Source organism: Centroberyx affinis, unplaced genomic scaffold (assembly GCF_046629955.1).
Source record: "Centroberyx affinis isolate AG114_WGS23_722 - 3 ecotype Tasmania unplaced genomic scaffold, CSIRO-AGI_Caff_v1 ptg005711l_1, whole genome shotgun sequence".
Lineage (NCBI taxonomy): Eukaryota > Metazoa > Chordata > Actinopteri > Beryciformes > Berycidae > Centroberyx > Centroberyx affinis.
The window spans coordinates 48,395-69,465 of record NW_027282885.1 but is presented as its reverse complement, the minus strand read 5'-3'; the positions used below and the strand labels follow the sequence as shown (position 1 = coordinate 69,465).

Here is a 21,071-nt window from a genome sequence, read left to right as displayed (position 1 = left end):
ATGACTATTGCCCTACAAGTCTGTTACGACTGGGGGTCACACCGGGATACGTCTAAGGCCCGTCTCATCGTCTATGCTGGGGGCGGCAGCCGCTGCTTTAGACGGAGCACTTTACCCGCAGTACTTCGCCCGGGCTTTCACTATTTGATGGATGGGACAGTGTGACGTGGGACTGTGTAAGAGTGATATAAATGGTGGAAATATTAAAAACCCCTCTGTCTGCCGGCCAGAAGATAGATGGCTTAACAGTGGGAAGCTTTGGGTTCGCTGAATTATCAGGGGGAAGCAGTGTGTGTCTGGCCTCTCCTGGGCCACTGTGTCAGGGACTGATTGAGTGAGTGCGCAGACACTCACTCACACACACACACACACACACACACGGAGCGCGCTGAGCCTGTAATCTTGCACATTCCTGCGCCCTCCAGCTGGTTTAATGGGCGGTGTGACCGTTGGGGGGGGGGGGGGGACGAGTCCAAATCAGCTGGGTGTGTCATTACCGGCCGCCGGGGTCCACCTGAACCTGACGCTTTAGCTCCAGGGAGCTCATTGACCCCGCAGTTAAAGGGACGCCGCGGCACTTAAAGACCCCATCCACAGCCGCTATGGCTCCCACAATTGTTTGAAGTATTACCCTGAAATAGTCATTTGAATAGTGGGAGGGGGTGGGGTGGTGGTGGGGTTGGGTGGTGTTCAAATACCCCCTCAATAGGGAGCCAATAATTCCCCTCAGTGGTCGTATCTCATGAGCATGTCCAACTACAGGCTGTGTTTTGGTTTTCAATTAACACAAAAAGCTGCTAAAGATAGGGGATTCAAGTACATGCAAGGACATAAAAGACACAAAAATACACACACACACACACACACACTCTCGGCATCTGTTATTCGACCCTGCCCCCCCCCCCCCCCGAGCTTACTTGACGTAGAAATCCAGATGCCGCGGGAACTCCAGCTTTCCGGCCAGGATCTTTTGATAGATGCCGAACGGATTGTCGTCGAAGAACGGCGGGTACCTGTCGAGAGAGAGAGAGAGAGAGAGAGAGAGAAAAAAAAAACACAACTGTCATCGCCCGACCGTGGCCCTTTTCTCTTAAAACGCGGGTTTCGGTGCTGTGTGAGAGAAAAACAGCGTGACGCAAGCGGCCGGGTAAAGCGGGTAAGAGGAATACGGGGAGCCGCTTTTTGAGTGGAGAAAAACACGGCAGGTGAATGAACAATAGATGAGAGCTTTGAAGCGTGTGGAGAGGTCATTTTTTTTTTGGGGGGGGGGGGGGGGGGGGGGGATTGCGTGGCCTCTCTGAGAAGTCGGTGTTTCTGTGAGGATGCAAGCCGAAGAGCCTTTGTGTGCTCTGCTGCTTTGACCATTCGGTGCGTTTCTACCACCCACGGGCCCTTCTGGGTGAGCTGAATGCTTCCCCCCCCCCACCGCTCCTGTTCTCCCCCCCCCTCCCCCCCTCTGCTCCGGCCTGGACAAGCCATTACCCACAAATTACATAATGGGACCGGCCCTAAATGCATTACGCATGGAGCAGACAGGCGGATAATCGGGCCGGTTTTTGTCACACGCGCCGCTTGCCTTCCCAGTCGAAAAACCTCCGGAGTCGGGAGACTGTGGGATAGGGGGCGTCTGGGGGCTGGGTGTGGGTTTTTTTTTTTATTTCCAGTGAGGATCTAAAGCTGATGCTGTCATAGCTGGGGAATCTGGGTCACTGTGGCAAAAAAAAGGGGTTGAGAACGACAAGATACAACTGTTTCCTGACAACGCTCGAGCTTCAGTCAATGGTGCATGCCCTGTACTCAAACGTTGGTACACAGGAGGTTTTGAAGGCTGATACAGATATATTTGGGACTGAAACTGCTGATATGTTCTGCCAATATTCAAAATACTTAAATTTCATACGAAAAACAGCAACAAAAAACAAGTATTCAATGTTTTCCCCCCAGAATTGTATTCTTGTCAGGGAGGGAAAAGCCTCTGAAACAACATGTAAACCATGGAAATCCAGGATAATAATAATAAAACATTCATGCTTGTTTGGAATCGACGTGAGATCGCAATCAGTTTAATCAGGTTAAGGGCTTCTCATAGGCAACCAGTGTAATATTGATCAATTCTACAATAAATATGCAATCAAACTGCATCATATCGGAGGTGGACGATACCGATATCGGCCCCATATCGGCCTAACCCTAGTGAGGGAGTCATGTCGGCGAGGCTGTGTTTATAGCCTGGCATTTGGCATGCTGCTAGTCGCTGAGATGTAATGACAATAGCAGGGGGAGATTTTGAGGAGATTCACCGAACGCAGCGGGGAGAACCGGAGAGGAAAGGAGGGTGGTCCGGTGTTTTGCAGTAAGGCAGATGAGGTGAGGACCCCCCCCCCCCCAACAGTGCTTTGTGCAGAAACCCTCCCACTCTGCCAGGTCTTGGTCCGATTGTTCCGGTCTTGCACTCTGGAGTGCGACTGCTGTGTGTTCTCATATGGCCAAACAAACCCAAACTAACGGGGTAAACCCACTCCGGGGTTCAAAATAACTGCTCTAAACCAATTCGGTCGAATCGCTTGACTTGAAAAATAAGCAGTGAAATCCTGTGACATTCTAGATTTCTTGAAACTGTGCTTCATTATATTTTTTATTTTATCCCGCTACATTTGAATCCTTTTGCACCAGGCTTATCAGCAGTTTCCTTAGGGAGTCTAGCCTTTATGGACTTCTTGGTCAGATGCCATTGGTCACTGGTCATTGTTATTGGCCACAAATACCCAATGGACATCTTTCCTGCTGTAAACACTAGACAGGGGAGGAGAAATTTAGAGTCCTACTTGAAGTTTAGAGGCTTTCGCTTTACCGTGTCAGGCGAATTTCTGTCTTGGGTTGAAACATTTCGACTGGAGCAAACGCCTCTTCGCCACCTTCGTCACCTACAGCGAAGTTGCATCCATCTTGCATTCATCTCCTTCCATCGACTTTGCTCTCCCTCTAAAAGCTACTGACAATGATACAGGAAACCAGAACTAATAGTAAACTCAGGTCCCAAAACCTAAACGCCGTGACTCCTCCGACTTTCTGGGTGAAAGACTCCAGTAATAGGATGGGGCATTTCTCCTCCAGGATCTCCGTCTTTAATCATCGGGCCGACGCTCCGGCGAGCTGAGGTGGACGAGGGCCGGAGGGCCGGCCGGCCGGCCGGGGGGGCGGGGGGGGGAGGTGAGGAGACCGGGAAAAGGGGTCAATTTCATTTTAATTCAGTCAATCCGGGAAAAATTGAGTCCGGGGATAGACACACAATTAAAATTCTATACTGGGATTCCTTTTGACATTAAAATACTTTTTTGAACTTTTTTTTAATAATTAAAAACTGGAACTGACCCAGAGCCAAACTCCAAGGCCACGGAGGAGTGTGAGGTGAGGAGGTTCTAACCGAAGGCAGGTGGACTGGAAGAAGACCGCAAGAAACCTGGCTTTCCTTAACGCATCTTTGCCCTCGGATTTTGTTTTAAGTTCATGTTGATCTGGTTAAACATCCGAGCAGATCATCATCAGGTGGAGTTAAGTCAAGTATAGGAGGCAGGTTCTCAGAGAGAGGAGTCATACCACCATGTCTGTACAGCTTCACTCACACACACACACAGCCACACACACACACAGGATGGTTGGTTTCCATTAAGATGAGAAAACTGCCCCTTAAGGTAGGATTATGGACAGGAAGACCCAATCTCTTTCTCTTGCACTCTCTCTTTCATTCAGACACACACACACACACACACACACACACGTCTGGGCTGCAGAGGTCACCTCATCGCCATGATTTCCTCCCTCCGGGCCAGGACCCTTTACTGGATGTTTTTTTCCCCGACTTGTGCTTCACCGCAGAAGAGGAGGACCGGGGCCGCCGTTAACTTTTTCGGATGTGGCCGTTACATTCTTGCAGCGGGACCTTTGACTAAACAGCTATGTGACGGTAAGGAGGTTTTTTTTTCTCTTTTTTTTTTTTGAGGTGAGCCGTGCGATGAAGGGAGCTCTTTGTCCAGGGGGGCCTTAGAGTGCCCCGCCCGGTCTATGCCAGGACAGCAACACTCGGAGAAGGTCGCATTCCTTCCGCTCACTCGAGGCCGAGCAACTTTTCCTAGCAGTGCGTTCAAAAACTGGGAGATGAGAGGGCCAAGGGGGGGGGGGGGTCAGAGGTCGGACTTGACATTTCATACTTGACTTCAATGAAGGTTAGATCAACATATGACACTCATATTTTATTAAAAAGTGGATACCAACATCATCCACCTCTGATGTGATGGATATAATGCAGTTTGATTGATATTTATTATATGATTGATCAATACTACACTGGTTGTCTATGGGAAGACCTTAACCTGAACTGATGTGACATTCGGATCAGATTCCACATATTCCAGTACGCATGAATATGTTTTATTATTATTATCATCTGGGATTTTCAATGGAGAGTTTTGGTCCATCAGATCCATGGTCTAAATGCTGTTTCGGAGGATTTTCCAACCTGACAACAATACAATTCTGGGGGGAACGCTGCACACTTGTATTTTTACTTTTTTATGAATATGTTCAAAGATATGAATAGAAGCTACTGAATACTGGCACAATCAACGCAGCTGGACTCACAACTGGATGCTCCCTAAAACTTTTCAGTCAATTTTAAAAAATCAATCTCAAGCTTGAAGGCCAATTTCTCAGAATGGCAACAAGGCAAAGACATTATTATTATTATTATTATTCATCAAAGACAATGGAGAACAGTGGAATTAACTGTGGTGCCTTCTAAAAGCGACCAACGTTGTTTGTTCCCCATCTAAACCAGCGATTCCCATTCAGGGATTCATTTGTGGCGGCCCCCCCCCCCCCCCCGCAATATCCAGCGGGCGCACAATGAACAGATTTCCCACACTGAGACAGTAACAGTGGTGCAATTAATTGAACGGTGCGTCCTGTGTCGCATGTGCACGCTGTTTAATTCTCTTACCTGCCAGGCGCTGCCACCACTCTGTAAACCTCACTGAGTTCTGTCTAATCAATCAATCCTTCCAACTGATTTGATAGATTATCTTTAAACAGCACTGATGAGAAACGGTTGAAAGCGTTTTATGTCAGGGGGGATTTTTCCCATGAGAATTCAGTTTGTGATTCACCTGTGTGTGTGTGTGGTTATAGAACTCGTGAGAAATTCTTCCTGGTGGCATTCCTTTGATCTCTCAGACTTTACAGACTTCCCAGAGACTGCTGCTCGGGCACAGCAGCAGATGCCAGCCCGTTACTTTCCATGCCACCGCATTTGAGGTGAACCGTTTGTGGCTTTCACCCTCAAACCTAATTGCTCTCTGCTGCTTCTGTACAGAGTCGCTGCTTTGCCACAGCCCGCTCCTGTGGAGGAGAGTGCCCCCTTGTGTTGGAAACGGGGCGGAGGCTACTGAGCGCTTACCCGGCCAGCATCTCGAAGATGAGGATGCCCAGGGCCCACCAGTCCACCGCTCGGCCGTGGCCTTTGCTCTGGATGACCTCGGGGGCGAGGTACTCGGGCGTGCCGCAGAGTGTCCAGGTCCTGGTGAAGGAGGGGTGGGACAGAGGGAGGCTTAAACATTCATCTCATGCTGATAAAGCCAAGTCCTTAATCAAAGCGGTCCTCACCTACACACAAGGTTCATTACTGTTCATATTAATCGTGTCAGCATGTTTTAAGACCACATCCATCCATTTATGAGCAATGGGCCTCATTCAGCAATATCTTCTTAAGTTTTTTCTTAAATTTGTTCTTGAGAAAGGTCCTAAGAAAAGTCTACGTCAGATTCATGACATGTTCTTAAACCGCAGAATTGTTCGCACCTGTGTTCTTATAACGATGAATCCCATTGTCCTCGTAAATTGAAAGCGTGTGCCAGGTGATCTTAATTAGCATAGGTAAATGCCCCGCCAATCCCCATAAAAGGGCATGAGACCGCAGGGCCGTGTGCACACAGAAATCACACACAGAAATTGAAAAGAAAAGTTGAGAGAAGTCAAGAATGCCCAAACAAAAGTCTAAAGAGGGTGGAGCACCAGACTCCAAACGTAAAAAAAACTTCAATAGTTCTGAAGTGGAAGTACTGCTGCAGGAAGTGAACACCAAACGAGCTGTCATATTTAGCAGCGTCAGTAGTGGATATAAAATAACAGAAAAAAAAGATGCATGGGATCCCAATTAACATAATTGATATTAATTGAAGTGTTAGCGTAGTGTTTATTTATTTTAAAAGACCATAATACTTTGTAAAATAATGAAAATAATTATTAAAAAATATTATAAATGATAAAAATATTATTGTAATTTAAATCCTATAATTTTATACAACTGTAGAATTGAAGGAAACGCAATAACCACTTATTTTGCACAAACATGTCAGCACTCAAATGTGCGTAAGTGTGCTCTTGAGTGTGCGTAGATTCTGTTCTTACCTAAGAACAAATCCCAAATAAGAAAACATTGGTGAATGTCAGAATCTTCATGAAAACTGCGTAAGTGGGTTTTAAGAAGAAATTTCTTCTTAAGAACGGTTGGTGAATGAGGCCCAATGTTTTGAGGCATTGTTGATGGGGAATTTTACCAATATTGACATTTTCACTCTAGCTCTGCTCTAGCCCTATAGTGCCACATCATCACTGTTCACATAGGCTGCCCACGTCACATTATGTGTCTGACACCAGTGCACCCATCACCCACATTCTCAGCCTGTTAGCGTGCTCAGTGGCCACTGTTGTTTGACTGGTGGTAAGTGATAGCCTCTGCTTCCCCCCTCCGCTCGGTCCGTATATGTCTGCGCATTCTACACAATGTGTAAAAAAAAAAAAGGGGGCGACTCCTGTTACACGGGGCAGACGACACCCTTAGGTAAAGCGATCCCGCCCGTGCCATCCGACCTGGCTGTGGCATCCGCTGTAGTACTACAAGGATACGGGGGGGGGGGGGGGGGGGGGCCTTCTGTGTGGATTCCAGGGGTAATAGATCTGGAGCCGTCAGGTCGCACCGGCCGCGGGAATGAACGAGTGATGAAGGAGAGTGGAGTCGCTCCGAATGGAAGTATCGAACAGTGAGCGGAGGGTGCCTGGCAACCGGGACCGATAACAGGAAGTACCGTATAAAGCAGATTATGCCTCTCACTGTTATTTCCACACATCCTCCTGCCTGGCAGAGCGGCTGACTGACGCACTGTGCATGTGTAACAAACACTAACCCTGTTCTCTGTGAAAAGCCACTCGTCCTCTGATGAAGAGCACTCGGCCCGGGCTTTTCATCGCCTTGTCACCGATATCACCTGGGTAATGACCTCTTTCGGCCAGTTGCCATGGCGACGGTAATTTGTATGGAAATGATGGAGGGGGGGGGGGGGGCCTGTCGGAGGGCGAGGAGGCTCTCGATCTCGGGGGAATAACCGGCGGGACGTTTCCGGCTAATGGACAAACGCGTCGGCGACAGCGGAAATAAGACGAGTGCATTGTTATTCTTCGGGGGGGGGGGGGGCGTCGTGTGTTATTATACGGGGCGTCACAGTTAATGGGGTCATGATGGTGTCGGCCAGCAGGGGGCACTGTGGCAGCACGGGGGGAGGGCTCTGCCGTGGTGACACTCCGTCACGCGGCCCGTAGAAGATACAGGAGTGCCGGTGGCAACGAGGCAGTTGTCTTCCTATTGCTGCATCCCGTCCCAGGCAATTCCGCTGCCCTCCATTTATATAAGTGGGTCACTTGCACATCAGAGAGGTATCTACTCCCCATCTGTTTTGCTCTCCCGGTCTGGGGGAAAATGTAATCTTACTCCATTATGTTTACATGTCAGCGGGGGTCAACGTTGCACTCGGCGGAAACGCTTCGGAGAAACACTGCGGTGCCGAGGCTGCGGTGCAGATAGGGAGCCGCCGCCACTCCGGTGCATCTTTCCAATTCTGCCCGGGGTCGCCGCGAGGCCCGGCTCACTGTATATCTAATTCAAACTAAATGACATCAATCTGAGAAGTTTGTCCCGGAGTCACGACACAACCGGTGTCTTGGGGTCGGGGAGGATTCCCTCAAATTCCCCTCTAGGAGAATATGGGCTTTTCAAGGACGCTGAACAAAAAGCCTGTCGGCCATGCAATCAGTGACAGCATTCATATCGCACAGCAATCCACCCTGCCAGATTCACAGGAGGGGAGTGGGGTTGGGGACAGCTGGATGAGGATGAAATGAGTGTCTGTGACGGGTATTCATGTTTTTCTCTCTTTCTTTCTTCACAGGTCTGATTTGCATCTGTATCGGACGCGTGTGCATCCATACATGCACCACACACACACACACACACCACAGAGCAGGACAGCTCTTTGTCCTTGTCCAGCACCGGTGTAAACTTTACGTCAACTCTTTAAAAAAAAGTGAACCAAGTCACTGGATAATTTGTCAAACGAAATTAAATATCGAGAGCAACTTTCATCCCAGAAAATGTAACACCGCTTCCACGACCGGGGGAATAACAAGAGCTTGAGGGTGAAGCTAACTCTTAAGTGGAGGGCAGAGTGCTGCTGTGAAAGGCTTTTTTACTTCTTCTTGCATTCATTTCCCAAAGGTGGGAAAACAGGGAGCGGGTCCAAAAATGGCTGGAGTTATTCTTTAAAGGGGAGAGGGAGATATGTGGATACTAGATGAGACACGCAAGCATTTCACAGGCCCTGTACTGTATGTAGAAGTTCATTTCTGTATAGAACGTAATTGTATCTTTTCCAAGTTCCATTCTAGTACAAGTTAAAAACCCAAATTTTACCGAAACAAGTTAAATCTAAGTATAGCCTGCTTAGCACGCCCCAAGAGGAAAAGTACAGTATAAGCTCTGACACATGAGCTGACAGCTGCTTTGTCATTCGCTTGCAACTAGCAATCACTCAAGCATCAAACAGCATGAGCAACGACCAGTGTTTCCCTAACTGTCATTCAGTAGCGGCACCTCCCACTTTGCTGGGAGAAAGCAAAGACAATGAAAATTCATCCCAAAATGAAAAACAGCCAATTATTCTACTATATATATATATCGCTTCTTTACAGTAGTTTCAGAACTGATTTGAAGATTTTATATATACTTTTGAGGCAGAGGAGCTTTTAAATCCCATATGAAAGATCACAGCCTGGGGACAAGAGGTTCTTATTGGCTGTTCCAAAGTCTATACAAAAAACAAACATCAGGCCTCCTACACTTTGAATGGACCTGCCTGAGGAGCTCAGGCTGCTACATCTGCATCATCTGTTTTATAATCACTCATTTTTGTAGACCTACTTTTACGTAATTACCTTTCATTAATTGTTTTTTATGTGCTTTTTATGGTTCTTGCCTTGCTTGTATATCTCTTACCTTCCTTTTACTGCATTCGCTGCCAATTTGATGTTTTGGGTTATTTTTACTCCTTTATAAACCGCTTTGTACCAGTGTTTTGAAAAGGGATATTTATAAAAAAAAATTTTTTTATCACCTGTCCGTGAGCTTCTTAGCGAAGCCGAAGTCGGTGAGGCGGATGTGGCCCTCGCCGTCCAGCAGGATGTTCTCCGGCTTCAGGTCGCGGTACACGATCTCTTTGGCGTGGAGGTACTCGATGGCGCACACGATCTCGGCGGTGTAGAAGAGGCCCGTGGCGTTGCTGAAGCGGCCGCGGCTGCGCAGGTAGCTGAAGAGCTCGCCGCCCGGCACGTAGTCCATCAGCATGTACAGGAAGCGCTCGTCGTGGTGGGTCCAGAACCTGAGGGACAACAAACCCCCCAAAAAAACACACACGCAGCTGGTTAAATTTGAACAAGTCGCCTCTTTTTAAATATTTGTTCGGAGACCCGCGTCTACACCTGAGTGCGTGTGTATTTACTCGGCTTAGTGTGTGCGCCGCCGTTATTTGTCAGCCGTATCAAAAACTGCCACAGAGCGGGTGAAATGCTACAATTAGGGAATGTAAAATAAAGACTGGGATCTAGAGGTGTTTCGTTAATTGCCATGCGAGACAGGACGGAACGATTGCTGCAAAGCCCCGGTTTACTTCAAAATTTGTTATACCGATTCACAACTGTCCTACATACCCATTAGAGGGTAAAACTGTCTAAAACCGCTGTCTGACAAACATGAAAACTGATACAATGAGAGTAGACATCATTCTCATAGTCGTAGACTTTTTTTTTTTACCCGGTGTGGTTTGGAGCAGTGGGCAACAACTACTTCAGCTGCAAAGGCACTTAAGAGAAATAAAAGCAAGGGAGCATTGCCACTGATGAAGATGGAGGGGGCACCAGTGTTTTCCGTAAGTGCGGGCGGCTGGCCAGATAGCAGATTACTGACTCTTTTCCAAGCCGGTAATTTTTTGCTTTTAATGCAATGCAATTCCCCTGAATCCGACCACCGTATTGGTGTTAGGAGCCGTGTAGTCGCACATCAGACAGACCTATCTCTACACTTTGTTTCGCTTTTTTTTCCTCTTTTAAATCGTTGTGCCAGTGCCTGCTGCGTCTCATCCGGTCTGACAGAGCCCACTACTGTGAAAGCAAATGTGAAACTTACGAGTCTATGATCCACGCTGCTCACGTGTTTGTAACGGTGTGTTAGACAGCACTTTTTAGTCGTTGCCATTTTGTTTCATCTTCCGCCTGTCAAGTGCAAAATGGACAAGAAGTCCATGCCCAGCTCTGTGCGACTATTTGAAAGACTACAGGAATAAACGTCTCAAAAACGACTGTTGCTTGGAGAACGGTTGCATCCATTGTTTTAGTGATTTTATTAGTTTTTTCTGTTTATTCTGGATTAATGTTACCTAATTAGCACTAGCTAGCTAGCGATGTTAACCATGCAATACCAGAGCTGAAAGGAGAGACCCGTCAACCAAGCTGCTCACAGTGTGATCACACAGATGTATAAAATTCCCTGACACTAATGAGGTGAACATGTGTGCCCTGCCCCTACTTGCTAGTCTGACTCCAGTTGACATGCAATGCTGCCAACTGGCTAGGACAATTAAACAAGCAATAACCAATGACAGGTCATGGTATACTGAAATTAAATCACAGTTAAGGTGCATCAGTCAGTTTAGTTGTTACATATTGGGTTCCAATTATCAGTATAGGTTACATTTGTAACTCCAGTTGAAACACCATGTAGGACTTCAAACTTGGCTGTTATACACAAAATACTCACACATGCAAACTACTAAATACTCATAAATTTATGAAACACTTGAATATGTATGTGTAAAATATTTCCAGATACGTATACAGTCAGTGGTGGAAAGTAACTAAGTACATTTACTCAAGTACTGTACTTAAGTACAATTTTGAGGTATTGTACTTTACTTGAGTATTTCCATTTTATGCTACTTTGTACTTATACTCCACTACATTTTAGAGGGAAATATTGTACTTTTTACTCTATTACAATTATTTCACAGCTATAGTTACTTTTCAGATCAATATTTTATATTTAAAACATTTGATCATCTTTATAAAATAACTATAAAATAGCATTGTTATAGATTAGACTACCCAAAAGTATAGCTAAATTGTTAAGATTAGCTTCACGTTGACAACTTTCAAATGCTGCTTACATGTATGTATGTCAATAAATCAGTATTAATATTCCAATAATTTATGAAAAATATAACTCTCTAAATGGGGACAGTTTGCATAATGAGTACATTTACTTTGATACTCTAAGCACATTTTGCTGCCAATACTTATGTACTTTTACTTAAGTAAGATTTTGAATGCAGGACTTTTACTTGTAATGGAGTATCTTTACATTGTTGTATTGCTACTTTTACTTAAGTAAAAGGTCTCAGTACTTCTTCCACCACTGTGTACAGTATACATGCAAGTATAAACGGAAGGCTGAATGACGTTTGCTCATCATGGGGAAGAGCGATTGCATTCAAATGCTGAATATGCAAAAAAATGCAATGTTTTGACCTTGGATGCTGGCAAGACGCGGTGGCATGCAAACCACGCCAACACAGAGCAATTTTTCACACGCTCCATTAGTTCAAGAATTCATTCTTAGCAGTCCAGGATAATTCTGTGCCACGGCATGTGAAAAATCGCTAATGGGTGGCGAGACGCTCGTCTTTAGCAAGGTTACGGGTGAATCGATCATGCCGGGAAACCCGAGAAGGTTGCAATGTGATGCAATCGCTCTTCACGACTGCAAGAGTGTTTAATACCATGCGTGTTTGTAGAAGTGTTTCATAAATGTTAAAGTAAAACTCTGCTTTTCATAGTCTGAGGTAGACTGTGTCATCCTACCTAAGGCTGCAACTAACGATTATTTTCATTATTGTTTACCCTATCGATTAATTTTTTGATTAATCGATTAATCATTTAGCCCAAATGATGTCTTAAAATTGCTCACTTACTCTAACCAGCAGCCAAAAACCCCCTAAAATATTCCTTTTTATAATGATATGAAACAGAGAAAAGCAGCAAATCTTAGGTATTTTTACTTGATAAATGACTAAAACGATCGATTATCAAAATTTTAATCAACACATTTTCTGATGATTGACTAATCGATTACTTGACAAATCGTTTCAGCACTACATTTACTGTTTGTTTTCTACCTCCATCTGTAAATATCTGATCATGAAAACAGCTATTGATGCAAACTGACATGTATGGAAAGATGTCTATATGTTTTCTCCATCTGTAAATTAGATATGGTGAATACCTAGCAAAATTTAATAATGTGGAGAGTCAATTCACATTTTACACATCCTGTATATATGCTGTATATACAGTATGCTGCAAATTGTAGATCAGTAAACTGCAAACCTCTGCTAACTTGTAAATCTGTCAACAAACACTGCATGTATTATTCTCTGTTTTTGTTGTGATTACCTGTAGCATTATGTCCAGTACTCTATTTGTTCTATTCTTATCTATGTCCTATTTTTGGCTGTTGCAATGACCCAATTCCCCCCCGGTTATCAGTAAAGTTTCTTCTAACCTAATCAGATAATCTGGTACAGGTACAGTAAATTGTGCTGTTTTTTTAGATTAACACATCAGAATTACTCAGTAATGAAGATCTGTATTTTGAATGGAATCAAGGTGTCAGGATGCACAAGAGAAGACACTAGTTCATTCCAAAGTTTCACCCAGGGGAGCATGACCCCCTGACCCCCTTCTTCAAGGTGCTTGTGGGAAACACCGGGGGAGGGGAGGGGAGGGGAGGGGGGGGGAACTCACAATCGGATGAGGAAGGGGTGGTTGACCTCTGTCAGCACCTCCTTCTCGTTGTGGACGTGCTGCTCCTGCTTCAGGCGGATCACGTCGGGGATCTTCATCTGCTTGAGGGCGTAGAAGGCCCGGCTCTTCTTGTCCTTGACCAGGAAGACGCGGCCGAAGGTCCCCGTGCCTGAGGAGGTGGGAGACGGATGGTTAGCCGCCATTATGGGCGTCCACAGTAGACAGGATAAACACAAGCTGCCACATTTCTATTTTTTTTTTCCTATTTAACCAGAGACGCAGTGTCAGAACACCACACAGCAACTCACAAGCTATATACACTTTCATCGTTATCATTATAATTTTAGCAGTGTGTGCTCTGTCTCTCCACCTGTAATTCAGTGTATATATTTATCCTTTGCTATTTAAGAATGTCACCTTATAAATCAAAGTAGCCTGCCAGGCATGAGTATTGCATCTCCATCTGTTAATCTCACATACTGTATATACCTATTAAATGAAGACATTCTTACATACTTCAAATAAGCCTGTCATGTACTTGTCATGTACGTTCTTATTTTTGGCCTGTTCTAATTGCAAAGCCTTATATCCTCGTATTGAAAATCAACTGAACATTGTAACTCTCCCCCGGAACAGCTTATTTATACACTGGTGTAGTTTTTGCGCTTGCTTTTGCAAATACTTGGCTCTTTTGTTCAAACTTGTGCCGCTTTCCACAGAGGTCTTCCTGCCCCCTCGGTGGAGTTGAGCTATCAAAAGTTCATCCAGCCATCCTCAACCTGCGCGGAGCCAATAAAATGTACTGTTCCGTCTCATCTCCGGCGTGAACCTCTGCTGTGACCCCTGCTCTTTAAAAACTAGGAGCTTGTCTTAACTTTGTATAGCCTGATCTCTCAGTGCTCGATTCCCTTAGACTGTTTCCTCTCCTTCTCAGCCAAAAATATGTCCAATGTACAGTATATCTATATTATATTTTGTCTCAGACTATTTATGAAACAATCCATTTCATGTTTTTACTAGTCACAAACATCATTTTTTGTTACCAAAAGTGTTTTTAACGAGACAAGCCAGTCTTACTAGAATACGCTCATACATTGCTGAAGGTCTTGTTTGTGACTACTTTCTGCCTAACTTGCCCAAAGCCACGCATCAAAACCACATAGGTCAATGGTTCTCAATGTGGGGTTCAGGGACCACCAGGGGTCCTTGAGGGGGTTCCAGGGGGTCCCCAGCAAATTGATGAGTTGTTAAACTTCACCATTATTTCATTTACAAGAAGTGAACACAATTAGAGAATGTAGAAGAATGACTGTTTTGATCATAGTTTCACTGTTATCTCTCTACCTACAATACAGATAGTCATGGAATTCTGGAGAAAATCATATCTAAAAATAAATATATTCTCAGATTTGGGTCCGAGAGAAAAAATCTCATCAAATGGGGGTCCGTGGCCCTAATGTGGACTAAATTAGGGGTCCTTGATATGAAAAAGGTTGAGAATCACTGACATAAGCCATGTCAATGAACATGCTGTGTTGCCTCCATGTAAAGATAGTATTGCTTGTAGCCATTATTATTCTATTGTACCCATGGATTGAAGTTACTGGATTGAAACTCACTGGATCAAAGGTGGGTACACCTCAGAACCTCAGAACATTTGACTATAATCTAAATTAAAGCTCTCCAGGACCAAGTGGTGGAATCATATGTGAACTGTCTCTGAAGATGGGATTGCATTATGCAACTTAAATGCAAGTTTTGCTAATGAAAGAAATCAGTTAATTTGTATTATCATTGGGGATATTCAGGGTTGGTTTGGTGTCACAGCAACACGTTTATTTGAGTGTGCAAATAGTTGCACAAAAGCCAGGTGGTTCTTTTCTATGGGTTGTCTATGGGGAAAAAGTCTTTTAGGGACCCAGGGCATCATGTGACTTGCAGTTCTGACTCCTTCTCATTCGAGGTGGAAACGGTCGTCTTTTACAACTCTTTCATAGGAGGCAACAGAAATGACGGGATGTTTTTGTCGCAGTGTTTGCAGCTGCTGTGAGCACTGATGAGGGGAAAGGAGCCGATGAAGAGTGTGCCGGAGTCGGTCGCCGAAGCAAAGCGAAGGCAAACCTCAGAGCGAGTCGTGACATTTCTAGCCCATGGGCGGAACTTTTTTTTTTTTAACAAATACTGAACACGGATTGCATTTCCACCTGGCTGAGATCCGATCACATCCGGAGGCGCTCTGGCACGCCCCGGTCGCGTTCCGACTGTAATGCCTGCTGTGCGCTTTTACACCTTAACATGCGGCTTTCCTTAGCCAGATAAGACATCCGGATACAGATCGGATTTTAATACCAGGTGGAAATGGGGTTTAAATGAAATGTCACAGCCAAAATATTGCCTCCTTAGATATATACACATACAACTAAAAGAACAACTTCAAGTCCACCATTATTTAAATAGACTGAACAGGGAAAAAAAAAGACTCATACACAGCAACTCCCACACCGGCTGAAGTAACCTGCCAACCTGTACAAAACACTGTTATCATCTGGTTTACATGCGCTTGGAAAGAAAAAATCCATAAAATTGAGAATGAAAGCTATGGTTTAATTTTATATAGCCTTCAGCTAGAGTGACTACACTTTCTGTGGCCTCACCCTCCTCTGGCATCCATGATTCTTGTTGCTTTCTTTCCTAGGGAAGAGTTTGTCATTTCATTCCTATGTCATGTTGCGTTATAAGCAATAGGGAAGAGAATAAAAGGCTGATGACAACATGTGACAGACCAGCCAGTCTGAGTCGGACGCAAAACTCTGATGGCGCAACTTCCTAATGAAATTTTGGCCGTCTCGTTGCTTGGCTTTTACCTGCAAAGATCCTTTGTTTCGGCCCTGCGAGTGTCGTCATGGCAACACAGGGACGGCAGTAAACTGTTACCGTCGAGTGAAAACCTCGCATCTCCAAAAATGTCAACTTTTCAGGAACTAAGAAAACCTGCTTTGATTACTGTGCATTTTTCAGCTCATCGAATGCTTTTGGATGTCTGCGAGTTTCATCAAGTTATATTCAAGCCCTTTTATGGCCTTTTAATGCCAGTTAGAATGAAATATGAGGCCAATTTTGCAACTGGAATAAACAAGAAAATGAAATAAACTCTAGACCTATGAGAGTAGGTCTGCTTAACAGGGCTGATTTCCCGCTGGTAAAGCAATGCACCAAGAAAACCAAGTTTTTAAGACCTCTGAAACTGGAGGTAAGACTTAAACTACTATATTTAACTGTAATCAAGACCTTTTCAAGCACTGAATTTAGATAACATAATATATGAATTCAGCACCTGCAGATACCCTGGTTTCATAAGCCAGAGGGGCTGTGGAGTTTTTTTCAATCCGCGAAGCTTAAATTGAAGATAACATATGGAAATCACCAAAACTGGAGTTACGAGGCTTTCGCGTGACAGCAGTAAAACACGAGTGGAACCTTTGTTTTAGATGGTGAGATAGGAAGAGCTGTCAGGTATCGGCCTCTGCCCCCCCCCCCCCCACCCCCCACCGACTGCCTGACAGCATGAGAAGCCGCTGAACCGGTGTGATGTTTCACCCGGGACAAACAGTCCCTCCGCCGCACACGGCTTTGCTTCGCGCGAATTTCTCAACACGTGTGAGGCACGTATGGGGGTATTCAGGTTAAGATAAGAGGTGACATCACCGCCAACACACAGGTAACCTACAGTCAGTCAGAAGTCTTGTAGCGGAGTCGGCGGCCGCAAACGGCAACGGCGAGACCGAGCCCAGAAATGGCCGGTCGATTTCACAAGGTAACGTGACAAACAGTTCGCTCTGCGGAAACTGGGTCAGCGCGACTCTTTTCTTCTTCCACCTGCTCTGTTTTTTGGGGCTGAGGAAAAAAAAAAAAACCACACACACACACACACACACACACACTGCACTACATGTGATTCTTGAAATTCCTGTTTTACTGGCAGGATGCGACTCTTTTAAGTTAACAGATTGACAACAGCCAGATGCACAAATCCCTCAAAGTATGTAAAAAGCTGTGGATATTGCGAATGGATATTGTTCCTTGGCAACAACCGCAATTTCGATTTGTTCTGATAGGATTGCAGGAGGGTTAGTATGGCACTATGCAGTTGTCCTACAGTGGTATTTTCCTCTGGTCATATAGGCTACCACAGCATGTGATCGTAGCGAATAAATCTAATGGCGCAAGAGAGTTGCCTCATGATTTCAATGACAATTAAACAACAGCGGGCAGATAAAGAGCTTTAGCTGATTTGTTTTAGGCAGCAAATCCCTCTCATCAGACAAAATGGCTTGGCAAATTGGATTTTTATGCGGGGCTCATAAGCTTCGAGCTTTCTCCCAACAGCATGGGATGAATACCGTTCCCTGCTGCACACCCTGCTGCATGTAGCCTAATGCATATTATTGTGCTAGATGTCGTGCACAAAGTACGCAGCATGCTAACATAAATCAGAATACATGTTGATTCATCCTACAAAAAAAGACCCTATTAAGAAGGTATACTCAAGACAGGCGGTATCATCTCTCATTGGTTTCTGCTGTCAATTCCTTCAACGCCTGGCCTATTATGATCAGACAGCCTAAACACACAGACAGGCCAATGTACGAGTGATTCATGTTGACTGCAGTAAAAGCATTGTTCTTTTGATGTGGAGGACTGAAGTGAAGACCGGGTAGACGGGTTTAGAGTCTCTGAAATTCCCTTAGGACGGCTACCATGCAACTGAGATCCACGGGACAGACCTGGACATGAGGACATGAGGAATTTTAAAAGAACTCAACCACACTGAATACAAAGAACTTCTCTTCCAATGAGAGCGACATTGTTCTTGAAAGTGGTAATCCTTGGTCCGGTGTGGCCATCGCATCAAAGTTTACCCAGTGCCTGATTAAACTGGATATCTATTTATATTCTTTCATAGGCACTTAGGTCACTGGTTGAACTGTAGGATAAGGAGTGAAGCATGCCAATGTCACTGTAGTTGAGTTATGAAAGAGTGAAGACATATGGGAAACTCCTAAACAATGTTTTCCATATGAAATAGAGTCTCAAGCCTTTGCTATCTGATAGGATATTGACAATATAAGCTGTTAGTAGAGACTGAACTGCGCACAAAATAGTGAGGGAGAACATTGTTTTGACCTGAGTAATTTCTTGCCTAACCCCATGATGTAGGTATGACTCAACCTTTTCACAACTGGGTAATTAAAATTGCTGACTAACTTTGTTTAAGGGCTGGTCGTTGCCAAGCACGGAAAGGACAAGTCTTATGTGTTACATTCTCTTGTAAGGAGTGTACATAATGCCAAACCCCACTTAAAAGTCTTTCAATTTAATGCTACCTTGCTTACTGGCAAATGAACACACCTCTTAAAAGAAAACTTTCAAATGGTTAGGGTTGTCTGGTAAATTTGCATAGATAATCCATCAAGCAGTACTTAGTTTCAATAAAATCTCAACTTTTAGAATTGATTCACACTAGATACCATGAGCCTCCATGGTGTATTTTGGTGGGAGAAGACTGTGGGAATATTAGGCAAAACTGTTATACACGTTGAAATTTTATTGAGGTACCGGCTGCTTGCTGGATTGGATGTATGCCGAACTGAAAAGTGAATCCTAATGATTGGGAATAGGCCTGGAAGGCAATATCAAATATTATCATGCCCTATTTTTGAAAGGAGTTTGGCTTGACATTCAGTCCCATCAGTCCAGAGAGAACAGAACATACTGGGGCTAGAAATGGCATTCTACCAATTCAAGCTATGTATGTGTCAACTTCAATATTTACCTTGGGGACCAAGGTGCATTAGCGCTTTATGTAGTCGTAGTAGGGAAGTTCAAATATACAACATGTTCCTTGCAACTCACCCACTGTGGCAATGGTCTCCAGGTCATCCAGGGAATATATCCGGTTATTTGGTGATGCTTCTCCAGCTGACATCACGGAATTGCTGGCGTTGCTTTTACTTTCTTTGAGGGAGTTGGTCTCGTTGTTGACTCCAACCTTTGCTTTGGAGGAGGCCATTTCTTCTTCTTTGCGAGGCTAGCTGACTATTTGGGGTTGTGATTATCCAACAGGACGCCTACAGATATCATTGGTTTGCGACACATGCATTTTTGGACGCGGAGAGAGTAAGCTAACGGTAGTTCATCTTCTTTGTCTAGCTTTGGCAGCGCAAGAGTTGTTTTCGGACCGTGGTGGCTGAGGCGTTACACATTGTCAAAACTGACCAGCAAAAGCAGCTAACGTTTACTTTAACAAGTGCACTTATTTAATTAACACACAAGAAGAATTTTAGCTTCCGACATTAGTGAAACAAAGAGGCTAAACCAATGCTTGTTGGTGGCAGGTGCACTGCACTGGCATGTAGCGTTAGCTAGCTCGGTTAGCAGCTAACCATCCATGGTTAGCTAATAGGAGACACACAGCACCATTGGAGTTATGAAAGGATAGCGACATACGAACAGCTCCTAAGAAAAGAAGGCTGGTTAGTCTGAAATGAAAGGCAATTTCAACACCTCGCTAACTCGATGAGTCCCATCCCTTTTCAGACTCCAGCTGGCACCTTTTCCCCATTCCTTCCTTAGCTGCCGCAACCAGCCTCACCCAGCGGTTCTCCCTTCTGTCCACATCAACAAGGAAGAGTCACTAGTGTCAAGTCAACTAGAATAACAAAGTTTTCCGGTCGTGAGTTTCAAAATAAAATTAATTAACAAGCACTGGTTACAGAGGAAATTAATATTCTATTCAAGGAGAAGTCCGAATTAAATAAAAATACAATTGTTTTGTTTTCCCAAGAAGTTATGGTTCCGTAAACCCCAATCCCTAATTTTTTTTCAAAAGTTACAAATATTACGCTTTTATTTTGAAGGCTACATAGAGTAATCGGCATTATTCTGCCAAACTCTCGCTTGCTTGATGCAGCTAGAAGCGAGGCGCTGCAGTGTTGACAATAGACCACCAATGAAAATAAAGCTTTCCCGGGACGTAAGCCAATGATATGATAGGAAAGGCGTGGTACTAAGACAGGTAGGTTGACCCCCCCATAGTTCCATATGGATGACCCGCACCATCCATAGATCAATAGACCAGGGGTGAAAAAGGACCACAATATACTGGTAATAAGACACATAGTCTGGGTTTCAGTTGAGACTTTTAGTGTCCCATGATGGTCTAAATGCTGATTCAGACGCTTTGGCACTCTGACAAGAAGTAAAGAATAATAATTTTTTTTTTTTTAAGAATAAATACTGGCAATTGGCAGCTTCAATGCAAAAATATCACTATCGCTCTTCAAAAAGCCATATCAGTGCAACCCTACTTTAAATAGCCTATGTCTGGGTAGGCTATACTTGGATGGGGGGTAGCTGAGGTTATCAGGAGGTTAGGGAGGAAACTCAAGACATGTGTGCTATTAACCTATACTCAAAATACCCCAAACCGAGCAGCTGCCCTCAGTCCTCAGTTGACTTCCAGCAGTAAGGACTTGACAAGAGAATCAAGGGCCATATGGAAGCTCATAGTTTGAATATAACAGGCTTGAATCTGTATTTACACTGACATAACCCTACTTAAAGCAATATTCCACTTAGTTACTTACCACTTAGCCACGAAAATAGACTGAAAACTGACATTTAACACGTTGGTGAACAGATTCAACAACAGATCCTGCTGCTGTGATTTTCAACTGACTGCGGGTCCAACGTTTTAGAACAGAATTTCGCCAAATAGCATTATTCTTGATAGAAGAAAACATAGTGGAGGGATAGCATTTAGGAGAGATAGTTCC

At 44.4% G+C, this 21,071-nt stretch overlaps 1 protein-coding gene across 1 annotated transcript; it reads right to left on the bottom strand.

The window, feature by feature from the left end:
- Positions 1 to 913: 913 nt before the first annotated feature.
- On the bottom strand, positions 914 to 19,889 carry prkx (protein kinase X-linked). Its single transcript, XM_071547188.1, has 5 exons — positions 19,150 to 19,889; positions 13,237 to 13,405; positions 9,498 to 9,761; positions 5,453 to 5,572; positions 914 to 1,013 (listed from the first exon to the last, which is right to left on the bottom strand). Exons 1-5 carry the CDS (start codon positions 19,304 to 19,306, stop codon positions 914 to 916), a joined length of 810 nt encoding a protein of 269 aa, XP_071403289.1. The 5' UTR covers positions 19,307 to 19,889.
- Between the last annotated feature and the right edge of the window lie 1,182 nt (positions 19,890 to 21,071).